At 42.8% G+C, this 18,825-nt stretch overlaps 1 protein-coding gene across 1 annotated transcript in view; it reads right to left on the reverse strand.

Annotated features, from left to right (window-relative positions):
• The window catches only part of LOC124234249 (protein dopey-2-like), a 98,039-nt gene that overhangs the window by 41,353 nt on the left and 37,861 nt on the right, over positions 1–18,825 (reverse strand). The window contains exons 6-14 of the mRNA XM_046651498.1: positions 18,468–18,566; positions 17,998–18,121; positions 15,640–15,749; positions 15,273–15,387; positions 9,395–9,515; positions 7,792–7,911; positions 5,308–5,410; positions 4,502–4,693; positions 1,295–1,967 (exon numbers count right to left, since the gene is read on the reverse strand). Coding sequence (XP_046507454.1) covers positions 1,295–1,967; positions 4,502–4,693; positions 5,308–5,410; positions 7,792–7,911; positions 9,395–9,515; positions 15,273–15,387; positions 15,640–15,749; positions 17,998–18,121; positions 18,468–18,566 — 1,657 coding nt within the window. The remainder of the gene's footprint in view (positions 1–1,294; positions 1,968–4,501; positions 4,694–5,307; positions 5,411–7,791; positions 7,912–9,394; positions 9,516–15,272; positions 15,388–15,639; positions 15,750–17,997; positions 18,122–18,467; positions 18,567–18,825) is intronic.

Raw genomic sequence — 18,825 nt, forward strand, 5'->3', positions numbered from 1 at the left:
TCTAAAAGCAGTTCTTCCAAGTATACTGTCATTGGCAGCTAATGAGCCAAGAGACAAATTGCACCAGCAATATAAGGTAATGACTACACAAGGGGAAATCTTTGTCCTACATTCCCACCAACTAAGTCACTCTTTCTTGTTTTCCATCTTCCCCTCTATCCCTTCTTTTCTTTAAAATGTTCACTGCCTACTACGGACGGAACTGTGTCTGCCCAAAATCGCTATGTTGAAGCCCCAACCCCTAACATGATGGTATTTGGAGGTGGCGCCTCTGGGAGGTGATTAAGTTTAGATGACCTCATTGGGGTGGAGCCTTCATGATGGGATTAGCGCCCATATAAGAAGAGACACCAAGCAGATCCCCCTACACACACTCCTAGGATGTGAACACACAGTGAGAAGCCCGCCCTCTGTAGCCAAAGGGAGAGCTCTTACCAGAAAATGCTAGTACCCTGACCTTGAACTTCCAGCTTCCAGAACTGTGAGAAAATAAAGGTCTGTTCTTCCAGCCACCTGGTCTATGGTATTTTGTTACAGTGGCCCGAGTTGACTAAGACACTGCCTGTTACGGATTGAACTGTGTTCTTCCCCACAATTCTTACACTGAAGTCCTGACCCCACGACCTCAGGATGTGATCTTATCTGGAAATAGGGTCGATGGAGATGTGATTAATTAAAATGAGGTCACAGTGGAAGAAAGTGGGCCCCAATCCAATGCAACTGGGGTCCTTATAAAAAAGAAATTTGAACAGACATATACATAGGAAAAATGCCATGTAAAGACTGGAGTTATAACTCCAAGGAACTACCAGAAACTGGGAGAAAGGCCTGGAACACATCCTTCCCTCGCATCTTCAGGGGGAGCATGGTCCTGCCAACACGCTGATCTCAGACCTTTGGCTTCAAGAACCATGAAACAACAAATTTCTGTTGTTTAAGCCACTTAATTTGTAGCACTTTGTTATGGCAGCCCGAGAAAACTAACACACAAATCTTCAACCAGTCTCATGAAATGGCCTATTTACTGACTATTATTAGGCACCTCTTATGTTCCAGACCTTTTAAAGGGCTGTGCTGAAAACCCAGAGTTTAAAAAGTACAGGCCCCGCCTCATCCATCTGCCATCTGGTGAGACACACGGCAAAAGCACACACAACTAATGACAAGATAAAGAAGGAAACAAACGTGGCAGACAGCTCCTTCTTGGCTGACATGAGTTTAGTGAATCTCTACACATGAGCTGCCTGAGCACTGTGACTCCTTAGGATGGACTTCAGCGGGGCCGCCCTCTCACCCGGAGGCTGGAAGAGCGTTTCGCAGAGCCGCTCCGTCTCCTCCTGGGACAGGTAGACGGGGAAGGTGGCGCAGTCCAGCAGCAGGTGGCAGGCGGCAGCGAAGGTCTCCCTGCAGCCCTCCCGTGAGCTGCCCAGGTCAACGACCACCTGGTCCACAGCCCATTCTCCCTCTTTCACTTGGCCAGGGCTACTGCGCAAAGGTGATGGCGACTCCATGCTCCTTGTCTTAAATGGGGACCCTCGAACCGTGAACAGGTCTGAGAGCATCTGCTTAAACTGGGGCACAGTGATGGGCTTGGCCTCCCACAAGCTCTTCCCACCGGACTCGCTCGCCGCCCTGCCCTCGTCCCTCTGGCCTGCGGGCTCTTCAGACTTGTTTTCTTCTCCGGACGCTGTTAACTGCACTCCAAAAATGTTCTTGTGGGCAAAGTTGGCAATTAGCTCTTGGATGGAAAGAAATGCCCTCTGCATACTCCCATCCTTCTTCCAAACATCATCTTTTTCAGGAGAAACCCTGGGGACCCGCAAGTGCTCAGAGAGCTCTGGCGATGAGGCACTGAGCCCGATCCCGCTGTCTTCAGATTTAAGGGGGGGAAACGAAGCATCTTCATCACCCGGAATCATGATCTTTGTGTCCATAATTACGTGACCGTTTTCACCTTTCACTGGACTCTGCAAAAAATGGAAGTTTGTATTGTGTATCCCGTAAAATGAAGAGATTCAAATACCAACTGCATCAGGCTAACTATGTGAGCTTCCTGTTTTTAAAAATCATAATTCTCTGTGTACAAGTGTATAATAAAATGAAGAAGGCACACCGGGGGCAGGGAGGGGACCAAGGAGGAGGACGGCACACGGCCATGCTCTTCTGGTAGGCTGGCTTTGAGCCCACTTTGTGTTATCTATTTAGACCCTTCAGGGTTCAAAAAGGCCATTTAAAAACAGTTTCTGGGGGACGGCCTGGTGGCGCAGCAGTTAAGTTCACACATTCCGCTTTGGTGGTCCCGGGTTCACCAGTTCGGGTCCCGGGTGCGGACATGGCACCGCTTGGCAAGCCATGCTGTGGTAGGCGTCCCACATATAAAGTAGAGGAAGATGGGCATGGATGTTAGCTCAGGGCCAGTCTTCCTCAGCAAAAAGAGGAGGATTTGCAGCAGTTAGCTCAGGGCTAATCTTCCTCAAAAAAAAAAACCACAACAAAAACAGTTTCTGATAGATTTAAAAATATGAATGAGGAAGCTGGGCTGAGAGTAGAATAAAGGCATGAAGAAATAAGACGAGAAAGCTAGAACAAAGAGTTTGTATGTGTATACCTATAAAATACGTTCATACTTACGTGTACACACACACACACACACACACACATATATTTTGGCTTTTCCAAAGGGATGACACTTCAACCTTTAATGAATCAATCTCGTTTCTTATGCTGTTAATTAGCTAATATTACATTAAATTTAAAACTCTTCAGTGTTTAATCTCCGGTGCTAAGGAAAAGGAGAGAGTATTATGCAATTTTTGAAACATGGTTATAGTTGTAGACTACACATGCTTCAACTTTATATATTAAATCGTTCTTAGGAAATTTTTTCCTAATAGCTATAACAACTAAGAAAAAAAAAAGACTAACTTGAAATTGAGGCAACAATCTGTAATTAGTCTGTAAATGGAGGCTCCAGGTCCATCAGGCAGCTCACCGGCCCCCCAGCACTAACTAATACACACAGCTCCCTCAGGATGGCCTCGCTTTTAGTCTGTTCACACACCTGTCTGCCATTGCACTGGATGGATTTCAAGGGCAGAATTTTTAAATCTCTAAACGAAGTAAAAAAAAGCAAGTCAAGAGCCAGCTCTGATGACCTAGCAGTGAAAATTCAGCATGCTCTGCCTTGGTGGCCCGGGTTTGGTTCCCGGGTGCGGAACCACACTACTTGTCTGTCAGTAGCCACGCTGTGGCAGCGTCTCGTAAAGACGAACTACAAGGACTTACCACTAGAACATACAACTATGTACTGGGGCTTTGGGGAGGGGGAAAAAAAAAGAGAGGAAGATTGACAACAGATGTTAGCTCAGGGTGAATCTTTCCCAGCAAAAAAATAAGTAAATAAATAAATAATAATAATAATAATTCAAAGACTGTGGGCCTTAAACTGCTTGTGAAACTATAATTGTTATTGTTGTTGATTGCAGCCCATTTCTAGGAATTGATCCTTCTGAAACATTTGCAACCATGAACAAGTCGTGCAAGGATGCTGCCTGCAGCACTGCTTGTAACAGTGAAAACCCAGAAATAACCTAAATAACCTCAATAGGGGGATTGGTGAAGAAAGAGTAAAGCCATTCCACAGACTATCATGCAGACATTAGAAAAGAGTAAGATACCTCTGTGTATACCAATATAGAAAGATGTCCCAAAATACTGTTTAGATGAAAACAAAGCAAATCAGAGAACAGCATATGTTATCTAAAAAAAGACTATGAAGTCCTAACCTCCCGTACCTGTGAATGTGACCTTATTTGGAAATAGGCCCCTTGCAGATGATCAGGTTAAGATGAGGTTATTAGGATGGGCCCTGATCCAACATGAGTGGTGCCCTTATAAAAAGGGGAAATTTGGACACACAGATATGCACACAGGGAGGATGCCATGTAAACATGAAGGCTGAGATTAGGGTCATGTGTCTATAAACCAAGGAACGGCAAAGCTGGGAGATGCCTAGAAAAGACTGTTCCCTCACAGCTCTCAGAAGGAACCAAGCCTGCTGACACCTTGATCTTGGACTTCTGGCCTCCAGAACTGGGAGGCAATAACTTTTTGTTATTTAAGTCACCAGGGGTGGTACTTTGTGACAGCAGCCCAAGTAAACTAGTATCTCACTTACATTTTTAAAAAGGCCCAAAACTGCATATATACAAATACATAAAAAGACATAAAAAGGCCTGGACAGTGAGCTGCATCGAGCCACGAGCTGTGGTTATGGGTTCTGGCAGGGAAGGAGCAGAGGAGTGAGTGGAATGAAGCGGGGTTAGCGTCTACGGCAAAAACTTTAATGAAGTCTTTGAGGATTTCAGAAGCATAGGTTAAATGTTATCTGTATCTTCTAGGCTTTAGTCCTATCCTAAACAACCCTGGTTACTTTCTACTCCCAGGAAGGCACAAAGGTTCTTCCAGCCTGAGAACCATTTCAGCTCCTCCCAGCACGCACCGAGCTTCCACTTGTGGACTCCGTGTCGAGGTAGGAGGGCGGCATCTGGACTTTGCTGAGCACTTTGAAACATGTCTTCAAGGCATGCGTGAGTTCCGGCAAGCTTAAAGTCTCCACTTCCTCAGCCAGAGGCCGCACCAGGCAGCCAAGCACCTGTGGCAGGTACTGGGTTTGCACCTCTGAGTAAAGTTCCTGTGAAATAAGACACGGGCTGAACTCATGTGTTTTCAGTTTACAATCAGAAGAAAACGCACCTTAAGATGGCATCTTAGAAAATTCAGTTTTTTAGAGTAAGTTTCATGTTAATTCCCAAATCAGAAAACAAAATAATAATTCTTTTTGATCTAGACAAATGGACGATCTTCCTTTCAAGTGGCTTTACGTTTTCTAATAGAAAATAATTGCCATATTAAGGTAAATTAGTTTCCTTGGAGACAATTAGCCAACTGCACAATTTTAACTAGGAAATACATTTACACATATGTAGTGAGGTAGGAAACACATCGCTCCTAAACACCGGAGTACAGGGATGACGCCCAGTTCAGCATCTGGTTTACGTAACTTTAGCTCAGTGGCTTACAACTTACGACTGGCTCAAAAGTTACAACCCCTTTTAAATAAGACATAAAAGACGTAAGAGATTACATCCAGCTACGTCTTCCACGCTGAAACGAACATTAAAACAGTGCTATGTGCTGATATAAAACTACTTTGCACCAAGTTTAAATTTCTAAGACAGGCCAACACCACTAAGAACATAAGTAACAGCCAGCGTGGAGCCATCTCTGCAGGGCCCAGGACCTCACCAAGGGAATGACGTCGAGAAGGAACACGAGGAGGGTGCAGAGCTCCGAGACGGTGGGCGGAGGGCTGATGCTTCTCCCGACAATGTAACTCTTCTTCGCTGGTCTACGTAAGTCACAGGAAAGAAAGAAAAACATCAATTCTTTGTCCGATACTAATTTCAAGCATTTCTCATGATTTCCAATAAAATTACTTATTCTATTTCGAACATAATGAAAGACAGCTTCTGTAGCTCTGACCATTAAGCTTTGGTACCTAAAACTACCTAACACAGACAAGTGTCAATAAGTGTCTTGAATCTGCTTGTCTCCAAAATAGGTTCACACTGACTTGAACGTCATCAGTTCAGATGAGGGTGGTGCCACGGCCATGTGGGATTCCATATCCAGGAGATGTGTGCCGTCAACAGCAGCAATTCCAGGCCCCCAACTCTAAACCAAGGGCATGTGCCAAGGGAAGAAGCCAGACTAGAGAAGACGCAGGCGGAAGAGGTGTCCAACCAGCTATAGGAGCAAACTGGGACAGCCCTTCCCACGTCGCCCCATGAGCTCAGCCACACCACTTGCTGAGAATTCTTCAGCCTCCACAGAGGAGTGTAACTCCACTGGTCAACTCTATCAGCATCTGCTTATCTTATACTGAAACCCAACACTTCTTTTTAAATAAGTAGGCAACTAGTTAAACAGGTAAGTTAAAAAGTATATATACTCAAAGCCCAGTAATTTTGGATTCATCTGGCTATCATGGTACCACTCAACCTGAGCTAACATTTTTCATTATAAATTATCACTTAGTTATCCTGCAGTTTATCTTAGCAAGAGAATGACTTTGAAGAGCTCCACAGACAACATCCCAGTGATTCTAACTTTTAGGTGACTACTCTGAAGAAACCTGTGCACGTGTATATAAAGAGACATGAAAAGATGGTCACCAGAGTACTATTCACAACAACGCAAGAACTGCAACTGGTTTATTCACACAATGGACTATTACACTTCGGACAAATTAACTAGATGTATACATTCCAATACAGACAAACCTCCAAAGGACTGCTGAACCCCTAACACAGCACACTGCAAAAAGTTATATACCACTTGATACTGACGTAAAACCTGAACACAGACTACCATTTCTGGAGACACACTTGATATAAAAGCACAGACATCACGGGCAGGACAGACACTAACTTCAGGACGGTGATAATGTTAGGATGAAGGATGGAAAAAGTGCCGGGGAGGTGGGGAGTCAGCTCTAGCTGGGTGGCAACATTCTATTCCTTTAAAAAAGAGATGTGAAAAACAATGGCCAAGTGTTGTCCATAATTTCAGCAATGGGTACATGTGTATCTGACATTATTTCCTGTTCTTTCTCATATTTGAAATGTTTTGTGGTTAATTTTTTTTAAAGAAAGCATACCCCATAACTCTGAAATGAAACTAAGCTGACCAAAATATAGCCTAGCCTCCGTCTAACATGGCCTTGCTGTTGCCCGTGGATCCAGTTACAATTAATTTACTCATCACAGGTTTGACACCTGCTGGGGCCTGGCTCTAGAGGAGGCAGAAAAGCAGGCAGGAGCAGCTGGGAAGTCAGGCATTCCTGGGTCCTAACCTTGGCTGCTGCCAATTTGCTGTGCAGTGCCACACAAGGTACTATGTGTCTCTGGCCTCCCATTTCTTATATGATAGAAGTGCTTCCTTCTCTTGGGGGTGTCCTGAAGAGTTAATGAGCATGTCTGTAAGGCTTTCAGGCAGGACGGCCCATGGCAAACATTAATAAGTAAAGCTTCTATTACAGCTGCTAGGTACACGATGACGGTGTTGACAGCACAGAGCGTTCCAAAGGAGACGGACAAGAATGAAGTTTTACAGCGTGACTCACAGGGCAAAACGAGGTTTGAGAGATTATATTATTCCTCCTTTACAGGGAAAATGACACTGGGAAGGGGGCTCCTCAGGAAAGCAGGTTATCCCCGGTGTGTCCCTGCCCACAACTGTGAGGTGGTGCAGTTCACGAGATCAGCGTGACGGTCAAGCTGGGTACGGGAGCTTAAAACATTAATGGATGCTTTATCTGCCCAGTTATACACTCATTTCAATAGGAATCTAAGAAGGTTGATGATTTCAAAACACTCTATGCAGCCACAGAGCCACAAAACTCAGCTTCTTTAAATAGATCAGGCCCCCAAAAGAACTGTTGGAAGAAAGCGGATTTGACTGATGTGACCAGAAAATGCACAGAGGATTTTCTTAAGCTAGAATTAATAAAGCAGCTTCACAGTTATGTGGCAAAGATGCTGAGAACCTTCTTAATGGCAATGCTTTTTAATCTATTAAAATTTTAAGTGAACTCCTTCCAGTCATCTGCTCAGCAGAGACCACCCAACGTCAGCCGGTTACATATAAAATGACACAATAAGCAGCTAAGAAACCATGAAACCCTGTAATCCTTCCTAAATATTCCATAATCCTGAACTGGATACTTACCTAAAGCAATCCTCAAAACACCTCATCATGTAATCCCAGAGAAAGTCTGTGCTTAGGGAAGTGATCAGCAAATTCACCGTTTTAACAATCTCAGAAGCATTTCTATTTTCTTTTATTGTACTGAAAAGGAAGGTAGACATTTATAAATATATCTCTGAAAGACCCTGTATTATGAGAACACTATGTCTGAAAAATTGTAATTCATTTTACCATTTACAGCTTATTTCTAGAGAGACTGACAAACTTGGATAAAGATAAAAATATTACTGTTCCTATAGAGGAAAGAGTATGCATAATGCCATCCTAAACATTCTCTTAGAAGTAAGCTTACGAGCTACTGAAAAGGAACGTAACATAGAAATCCAATTTTAGTCCAACTGTAGATAGATATTCTATTGGTGGAATAATATGGTACAACCATTCAGGAGGGAAATTTGGCTAAAATTTAAAGGTGCATCTTCTATGACTCAGGAAATTTATTTTAGGGATTTATCCTACAGAAATCCTTGCACAGGCACACAAAGATGTATGCATAAGGATACCATTGCAAGGTTATTTAAAAATACTGAAAAAGTGGAAACCACCTAAAAGTCAATCAATGGGATTGGTAAATCAGCCAGGATTTATTAAACAAGTGATAAATCCCTCCCAAGGAACCTAAGGCAACCACCATATTCCACAGGAGAACCAAGCAGAGCTACTCACAATTTGCATCTTAAAAAAACAGGCAACTAAATAGTGTAATTCCATCTTTAAAATAAAAGACAGGCATCTACGTATTTATATATGCACTGAAAGTCTGGAAAGAAACGAAAATGTTTTATGCTTTTCTCTGAAAGGTGGTGGGATTCTGGGTGCTATCTTCTTCTTTAGTACCTTCAAATACTGGCATATTCTACAATGAACATGCATTGCTTTTGTACTTAGAAAAACAATAAACTACTCTCATTCTGGGAGAAAAAAGCAAACACCAAGAACTCAGTACACTTATAATTAGTAAACCAGAAAAATCTTGGAATTGACTTAAATTTTCAATATATCTGATGCCAACTCAGGCAGAAGGAAAGGTAAGAGGAAGGTAAGAAGGATGAGGTTGTACTATCTTAATAAGAACAGAAACAACAAACCCACAATAACTCCACACTTTAAGTTGACGTGTCTGCCGTATCCTGAACGCCACTCACTCTGCCTTCAGGGTCCTGGGGCACGTGACCTCACGTGAGGACTCCTATCTCCTGGCTCTACTTCCTGACCTTAACCCCTCCCACCTGCCCCCTCCCTGTAACTCATCACGTGGGTACACTAGATCCAACTGCCTTTGTTCAACAACTTTCCTACTTGATCAATAAATACGGTTTGTACATCCCAGGCTGGGGCAGAGACTAGATCACACTCCTTTTAAACTCTTCACCTTATTTAATAGGGAAGAGACAATTCATGATGATTGACTTTGGAGCATAGTTATCTTAACGGGTGGTCTGATCTGCTGCATCTCCACTTTCTCCAGCACTTCACAATTTATGGCGAACAACAGAGAAAAAAAAAATCATGGCTTTCGGGAGGGATGGAGGAAGAAGCGTGAAGCTGGAGGCCAAACCCATACCTTATCAGTGAATTTCCACTCTGCGTGTAGCTAAGTTTAAGGTCGGAGCCGAGAGCATCTCTGCAGTAAGAATAAAACGCACGGATGACTTCCAGAAACAAATTCCCAACCACCGGAGGCCCTGGAAGGAAAATGGCCAGAGAAAGATCAGTAATCCATTTTTAAATCAATAAATGACACAGACACAAAACACAAAGAGAGTAACTCTGTACACACAGACGATTTATAGTCTAAAATGTACAGACACAAGTTTAGTTGCAACAAACTTTAGCTGGACAAACAGCATCCACAAAAGTAAACAGTATTTCTGTAGAGCTTACCATGTGCTGGGTACTCTTCTAGGCATTTTATATCTATTAACTTACTAACCCTGACAACAGCCACATGACCGGGCTCTGCACTGCTGTCTTGATTACACATAAGGTGACTGAAGCAGAGGTTAGGTTACTTGCCCAAGCCAGATTCTGCGGGGTGGAGGCAGGGCAAATGCTCCATGTTTTAAGTACACAAACTGCTTGGCCAGAGAGATTCCTCAATACAAATACGGACAGAGGAGGGCAACTTGCCTACTCTGAACTCTCTTACTCACGAGCTAGAACACCACAGAAGAAATAACACCGATCCCAAAGAGCTTGTTAAGATGGCAGAGAAGAAGTGGACCAGCTGCACATTAGAGAAGCATCACTGCCAATCAGGCAGGTGGAAGGCGGCTGGACATTTCTGCTCCACAAACAGCAGCCACCAGGCAGCGAAGGGAGCGACTCTCGGCCATGTATACAGAGGGATGAAAACAGCATCAACTCAGAGAAAATGAGAGCTCTGCCAACGCATCTGTGTAAAGCACAATCAGCAGATTAACCTTATCTTTTATGCTTCCTTTTCACAAAAACAAAAGATTCTGAGAGAACTTTCTTCACGATAAGCCCCACGTGTACCTTATAAAAATACAGCATAAGAACACCGAATGCTTTTTGTAGATGATGGCAAGTTTGTTGCCACAATTCATGGAGCAGAAAATGGGGCAGCGGCTGAAGCCTGGTGGCCAAAGAAGAGACAAGACCGGATGCCTGTCCTCCACCTTCTAGTTCGGTATCATCCGCTCCCTTGCCCTTCAAGTATATCGTCCCTCAGACGATACTAAATACTAAATTACCAGACAGCAAATGAAACGACTCTGAGATTGAGCAAAAGCCTGCCACTCATGTAGTTCTAGAAACTCTGACCTTGAGCCCAAGCGAGCAGTAACCTTCTGCCTGGCTCACCAAGTGCACGGCCTTGATATAAAACAGCCGTCTCCAAATGCTGGGTTACACCTGCTTCTGTGAATAGTTCCCCAAGTTACACAGCAGGCTCCCAATACGTTTATACAACTCACTTCATTTTTTCAGACGAAATCATGACTTTTCAGACTTTTCCACACTAAGAGGAAAATGTTCTAGAGCCATCGCCGGTTGAGTGAGACAGAGTGGAAGGGAGTGGAGAGAGGGGAGGTCTGCACGACGCACAGGTACCTTAGGCAGCACCTGAAGGGCAAGCTTGGAGGGACAAAGGCTTCATGCTCTGACTTTGGCTGAGAGCAGCTAGAGCTGCCCACGCCACGAAGTCGAAGTTCACCTGCGTTAATGAGTGAGCATCTTGGTACGGTATGTCTGAGTGCAATCAGAGAAGCAGCAGTGCCCTGACGAAGAGAGCTCAGGGTCTGGGGTCAAAAAGACCGAGTTTCGATCTCAACTCCAGGGTGGCCTCGGGCAAATGACTTACTCTTGCTCAACCGCAGTCTCTCCATCTGCAAAATGGGTATACTAAGAAAACCCTCCTCAGGGTTGTCGGAAGCATGGCCCGTAGGGAAACGCACATTAAATGATCTATGCACAAATCACACCTAGCTGAATTAGAAAAAGAAGAACAAAGCCCAAAGTCAGCAGAAGGAGAGAAATAATAAAAATCAGAGAAGAAATAAATGCCATTGAAACAAAAAAGGCAGTAGAAAGGATGAATGAAACAAAGAGCTGGTTCTGTGAGAAGATAAACAAAATTGACAAACCTCTAGCCAGATTTACAAAGAAAAAAAGAGAGACAGCTCACATAAATAAAATTAGAAATGAAAGAGGAGAGATAACAACGGATACCATAGAAATACAAAGAATTACAAGAGAATACTACGAAAAGCTACATGCCAACAAAATGGACAATCTAGAGGAAATGGGTAAGTTCTTAGCCTCTTACAAACTCCCAAAGATGAATCAAGAAGAAATAGAGAATCTGAATAGAACAATCACAAGAGATTGAAACAGTAATCAAAAGCATCCCAAAGAATAAAAGCCATGACCAGATGGCTTCCCTGGGGAATCCTACCAAATTTTCAGAGAGGATTTAATACCTACCCTTCTCAAGCTATTCCAAAAAGTCTAGGAAGATAGAACTCTTCCTAACACATTCTACAAGGTAAACATCACTCTGATACCAAAGCCTGACAAGGACAACACAAAAAAGGAAAACTACAGGCCAATATTGCTGATGAACATAGATGCAAAACTCCTCAACAAAATTTTGCAAACCGAATACAGAAATACATCAAAAAAGATCATACATCATGATCAAATGGGATTTATACCAGGGACACAGGGATGGTTCAACATCTGCAGATCAATCAATGTGATACACCACATCAACAAAGTGAGGAATAAAAACCAGTGATCATGGGACAAGATACAACAGAGAAAGCATTTGACAAGATCCAACAGCCATTTGTGATAAAAACTCTTAACAAAATGAGAGTAGAAGGAAATTACCTCAACATAATAAAGGTCATATATGACAAACCCACAGCCAACATCATACTCACTGTGGAAAAAGTGAATGCCATCCCTCTGAGAACAGGAACAAGACAAGGATGCCCACTACCACCACTCTTATTCAACATAGTACTGGAGGTTTTGGCCAGAGCAATTAGGCAAGAGAAAGGAATAAAAGGAATCCAAATCGGGAGTGAAGAAGTGAAACTCTCCCTGTTTGCAGCTGACATGATCTTATATATAGAAACCCTAAAGAATGCATCAGAAAGCTATTAGAAATAATTAATAACCACAGTAAAGTTGCACGGTGCAACTTTTTTTGTTGATTTCACAAATTTTTTTACAAAATCAGTTGCATTTCTATACTTTAATAATGAACTTATAGAAAGAGAACTCAAGAATACAATTCCATTTACAATCACAACAAAAAGAATAAAATATCTGGGAATAAATTTAACCAAGGAGATGAAGGACTCACACAATGAAAACTATAAGACATTATTGAAAGAAAAAGATGATGACATAAAGAGATGGAAAGAGATTCCACGCACATGGATTGGAAGAATAAACATAGTTAAAATGTCCATACTGCCCAAAGCAATTTACAGATTCAACGCAATCCCAATCAGAATCCCAATGACATTCTTCATGGAGTTAGAACAAAGAATCCTAAAATTCACATGGGGCAAGCAAAGACTCTGAATTGCAAAGCAATCTTGAGAAAAAAGAACAAAGCTGGAGGCATCACAATTTCTGACTTCAAAATGTACTACAAAGCCATAGTGATCAAAACAGCATGGTACTAGGACAAAAACAGGTACACAGATCAATGGAACAGAACTGAAAGCCCGGAAATAAAACCATACATCTATGGACAGCTAATCTTCGACAAAAGTGCCAAGAACATACAATGGAGGAAAAAAGAGTCTCTTCAATAAATGGTGCTGGGAAATCTGGACAGCCACTTGCAAGTGGATCATTATCTCACACTATGCAAAAAAATAAACTAAAAAAATGGATCAAAGACTTGAAGATAAGTCCTGAAACCATAAAACTCCTGGAAGATAATATACGTAGTACACACTTTGACATTGAACTTAAAAGAGTCTTTTCGAATACCATGTCTTCTCAGATGAGGGAAACAAAAGAAAAAATAAACAAGTGGGACTTCATCAGACTAAAGAGCTTTTGTAATGCAAGAGAAACTAGGATCAAAACAAAAAGACAACGCACCAATTGGGACAAAATATTTGCAAATCATGTATCCGACAAGGGGTTAATCTCCATAATATATAAGGAACTCACACAACTGAACAACAAAAAAACAAACAGACTGATCAAAAAATGGGCAGACGATGTGAACATTTTTCCAAAGAAGGTATACGGATGGCCAATAAGCACATGAAAAGATGTTCAACATCAATAATTATCAGGGAAATGCAAATCTAAACTACGCTAAAATACCACCTTATACCTGTTAAAATGGCTATAATCACTAAAACTAAAAATAACAAATGTTGGAGAGGGTGTGGAGAAAAGGGAACCCTCACACACTGCTGGTGGGAATGCAAACTGGTGCAACCACTATGGGAAACAGCATGGGGATTCCTCCAAAAACTAAAAACAGAACTACCATATGACCCAGCTATCCCACTACTGGGGATCTACCCAAAGAACTTGAAATCAACAATTCAAAGAGACTTATGCACCCCTATGTTCACTGCAGCTCTATTCACAATAGCCAAGATGTGGAAGCAACCCAAGTGCCCATCGACTGATGACTGGATAAAGAAGATGTGGTATATATATACAATGGAATACTACTCAGCCACAAAAAACACAAATTCATCCCATTTGCAACAACATGGATGGACCTGGAGGGTACTATGCTAAGTGAAATACGGCAGACTGAGAAAGACAAACACCATAGGATTTCACTCATATGTGGAATATAAACAAACACATGGACAAAGAAAACAGTTCAGTGGTTACCAGGGGAAGGAGGTGGGGGGGGGGGGGGGCACAGGGGGTGAAGGGGAGCACTGATGTGGTGTCAAGAAATAATGTACAACTGAAATCTCAAAATGGTGTAAATTTTTATGCACTCAATAAAAAAAAATCAAAACCAAAAATGTATGCAAATCACTTTGCACAAAATAATTGCTCAAAAGATGTCATCCCTTATTATTAACAACAGTGAAAATGCACCAGGACCTCAGTGTCCCTTCCATCTAACTTGACCAGAAGCCCTTCTTTTTCCTTTCTACCCCCAGAGCCTAGCACCATCCATGCCCCACATGTTCCACGCCTGTCTCTGAATGAACAGATGGAGGGTCTCCATCCTGAGGCCAGAGGGAGACAGAACTTCACTAAAGCCCTTGGCTCTTGCTCTCCGCCAACAGCAACCAGGCGGTGGGCACATCTGGGCACTCAGATGATGTCATCAAGGTTGAAATTCCACGGAGAAGATGGGACTTTCTTCCCCATTATGGTGTTCAAGTGATTAGATGTGAAGATTGTTCGGTCGATGGATGTTGGAGCAAATTCTTTTTTTTTAAAGCACGGGTCTCAAATGATGCTCATAGGACCACAGTGTGTAAGGGGAACCCTCCAGGGATCAGAGTCTAGTTCAGCCCCTTTCACTTGAGAGAGGCAAAGACTGCAGCCCAAATGGCAGAAGTGGCTTGCCTGGGGTCACAAGGCAAAAAGACGGAGGAGGGTCTCCTATTTACTTAAAAATAAAATCAAAGCTCGTTTGAAGTGTGACATTTGATTGAAGAAACGTTCTTACAAAGTCAGCCCTGTGTGTATGCTGCAGGCACATACGCAGACATGCCCAATAGAAGCTCAAAGGTATTTTCCTAACAAAAACATTCAAGTTATCATGTAAGACTTTTAAGTGGTGCCTGGATATGATAACTAAACCACATAATACATCGACCAAAGTACTTCAAGATTCTGAAATTCCAAAGATTAAATTATATTCAAAATAATGCGCTGACTGTATCTCACCATGTTTTAATCGCCTCAAATCAGAGAATCCGTATTTGGCATATGATGTGTAATGGCATTTCCAACGTTACCTATTTCCGGCTTGTCAAGCAGACTGACGAGGATGCGGAACGGCTTCAGGTAGGCATGATGGCGGTCCTCTGCGTCCCCATCGGAGAACTTCTGGTGCAGTATCTCAGCCAGACCCTATTTTTTTTAAAGCCACATATTAGAATATTGTACATAGTAAAGTATGACGTCATTGGTTGTTCTAATGGTTAAATACTCTGGGGCAGAAAGAGAACCAGTCTCACAGCATGAAACAAGCATGCTGGAATTCTCCCAACCATGTACCGGGGAATAAGCCCAAGGTCGACTCTGAGGTCCTGTACAGAAATCCACTAAGAACCGTGGTCAGGAATGCTCTGTGGGGTCTGCTGCCCAGAAACGCTCCTTTACCTCAACCAAAAGATCCTTGGAGTATTTTTCAAAAAAATACAAGGACGGGTCTTCGTAAGAATTTGAGATTTCAGATTCTGGCACAACAGTATTTCCTTTAATATCTGAACCTAGAAAAGAACAAGCACCATGAGCTGTAAAGAGAGCTATACTTTTAAAGTACATCATACTGTGCAAAGGTCGCATGCTCCGATATTTGTCAAAATAGGATTCCTCCAACAGAAACCCAAAATCAGATCCAGCAAGACCAAGCCACATTTTCTCTTCGGACAGTGGTGTGCTACGGATCAGACAGGCAGAATTCCATCTCAACGGGCATCAGTTTAGCTTGTCCCAAGAATTCACCCTAATTGTCAAGTACGATTACAAGGATCTAAGGGAATGAGGATCATTTTGTTGTTGTTGTTCTTATTTTATTATTTCTAAAGACTGGCACCTGAGCTAACATCTAGTGCCAGTCTTCTCTTTTTCCTTCTCCCCAAAGGCCCCCCCAGAATATAGGTGCATATTCTAGTTGTAGGTGTTTGTGGTTGTGCTTTGTGGGGTGCCACCTCAGCGTGGCCTGATGAGCGGTGCCATGTCCGTGCCCAGGATCGGAACCAGCGAAACCCTGGGGCAACAAAGCAGAGCATGCGAACTTAACCAGTCAGCCACGGGGCCGGCCCCCAGGAATGAGGATCATTTTTAGAAACCAGTGTTTATTTGTTTGCCACTATGTGAAATCAAGGTATTCTCATCTCTAAGCCCTCATTGTGAGCCCTGGATAAGTCTGTGAGGTCCTCAGGGCAAGAAACAGCATCCTGACAGCACAAGTAGATAGTCTGGACTCCTGGGGTTGTAGCTAAGTGAGTTGGAGCTGGTAGTGAACTTGGTTCTCTCTGTACACAACAAGTCAAGCCACAAAGGAGGTAGCTGTGCATTTAACAAAATCATCCTTTTGATAAAAATGCTTAAGGAGCCTGTAAATATTCTTGAAATCCTTCATAAGTTCCCATGCAATGACTTTTGAAAGTTTTATAATGAGGGAGAGGGGGGAAAAGAAAAGGCTAAGAGGAATTTCTGACTTTGGTGTGGAAGATCTATATGCTGAGGGTTAAAAAAAGCCATGAAGCAGAGGATTTTTAGGACAGTGAAAACACTCCATGATACTGTAATGGTGGACACATGTCATCATACTTTTGTCCAAACCCACAGAATGCACAATACGAAGAGTGAAGGGTAATGTAAACTGGACTGCGGGTGATGATGACGTGTCTGTGTAGGTTCATCAACTGTGACCAACGTGCCACTCCAGTGAGGGATGCAGACGATGGGAAAGGCTGTGCGTGTGGGAGAAGAGGGGGTAGATGGGAACTCTTTGTGCCTTTGCTGTGAACCTAAAACTGCTCTAAAAAAATGCTGTCTTGGGGGCTGGCCCTGTGGCTGAGTACTTAAGTTCATCCACTCCACTTCAGTGGCCAGGGGTTCACTGGTTTGGATCCTGGGCATGGACCTAGACACTGCTCATCAAGCCATGTCGTGGTGGCATCCCACATAGAAGAACTAGAATGACTTACACCTAGGACATACAACTAGATACTGGGGCTTTGGGGAGAAAACAAAAGAGGAAGATTGACAGTAGATATTAGCTCAGAGCTAGTCATCTTCACCAAAAAAAAAAAAAAAAAAAAAAAAAAGAAAGAAAGAAAAGAAAAAATGCTGTGGAGTCCTTTCCCAATTGCTTTGTGTATCATCTTTTCCTAGGTACATGAATACGGCAATTGATAAAATTCAGGAGGTGCTGTCCTTTAAGCCTTGCGATTCCCTGGACTGTGAACCTGTGAAGCCTTCCAACAGTAGTCAAGGGCTCTTTACCTACAAGTTTACAGGCTGTCCACAAAAACACACACCCGTAGAAACACAAGCCTGGGGTTCTCATGCTCTCCCAAACTTACCCAAGTACCTGGCAAAGCACGTCAATGCCACCAATAGTCCCATCCACAGAAAACTTTCTACCCAGATTCCATGTTGGTGGGTTTTTCCTTCATGCTCTCACCCCATGAGACTCCACAGCAATAGGCTTCCACCTGAATAACGTTTAGCTAAATTTTTTATAGGATTTTAAGCTTCTTAGAATGGAATTCAGTTAGCATTTTTTAAATCTCATTTATCATTTCCCTGTTTTTTAATGTAATAGCTGCAAAATAACCAAATCTGCAGTGTAGGCAGTAGAATTCACTGCCATATTCAGTCGGTGTGCTATCTTTCCACACTTCAGGATTCAGAAACCTATAACCAAGATCGAAACTTATCCCAAAAATCAGCACTAAAAGGTTTCATGTTAACTTTGACTTTCTGTTGCTGTGAACTACTCGGTACCTAGTAACCACGCATACAGCCTCCTGTTCAGAGACATATCTCTTCTCAGCAGAGTCTGGGTGGCAGCGGACAGGATGTGCACGATGTCGGATCTGGGCAAGGGGATGGCTCTCTCACTGGAGTCCTAGGACGGGGAGAGAGGAAACTTTACTGCAAGAAGATGATTAAGTAAATTATTGGCTTTCTGACACGCGGCCCTTCCTTACCAGTCTACAGAGCTCTATCTTAAAAAGGCTGCTCTCCAAAGGGGTTGGTGCTTCAGATGCCGCCCATGAAAAGAAGCTATTTAATTTTTGCCACATACACGCCATCCTCACAAAAATGAACAAGGACCCTTAATTGGCTGAAAGAAAATGGTGATCACCAAGTGGGTGGTCTCCTTTCAACATAAAATGCCTGAGATCTATCGCGCCTACCCCACATCCTTGGGAAATACCAGTGACTTCCCCAGAGGAACACGATCAACTTACCAGACAGGTATAAAATGGGAAGAAGAAGAGAACAATTTCCAGATTATTTCTTTGCACCAGAACATTTGAATCCAATAGTGACGCGCACAAAGACTTTACCTGTAAATGATAAAACGGCATGAACACTCCATCCCTAAGACGATGAACATCATTTGCAGGCTTCTCTTTATGGTCATAAAAATGAAAGTAACTTTTCCTGGGAATCTTGAAACCACCATCTTAAATCATGTGGAACGAACAATAAGGTATAAGTGTGGGAAACTTGGGTTCTTGTTCCAGACCCTGGGGGTTGTGTGATGGGGAAGATGGTCAGCTGCAGCCGTCACTTGTCCCATGTGAGAGCTGGAGGGGTCTGGAC

This window comes from Equus quagga, unplaced genomic scaffold, assembly GCF_021613505.1.
Source record: "Equus quagga isolate Etosha38 unplaced genomic scaffold, UCLA_HA_Equagga_1.0 73442_RagTag, whole genome shotgun sequence".
Lineage (NCBI taxonomy): Eukaryota > Metazoa > Chordata > Mammalia > Perissodactyla > Equidae > Equus > Equus quagga.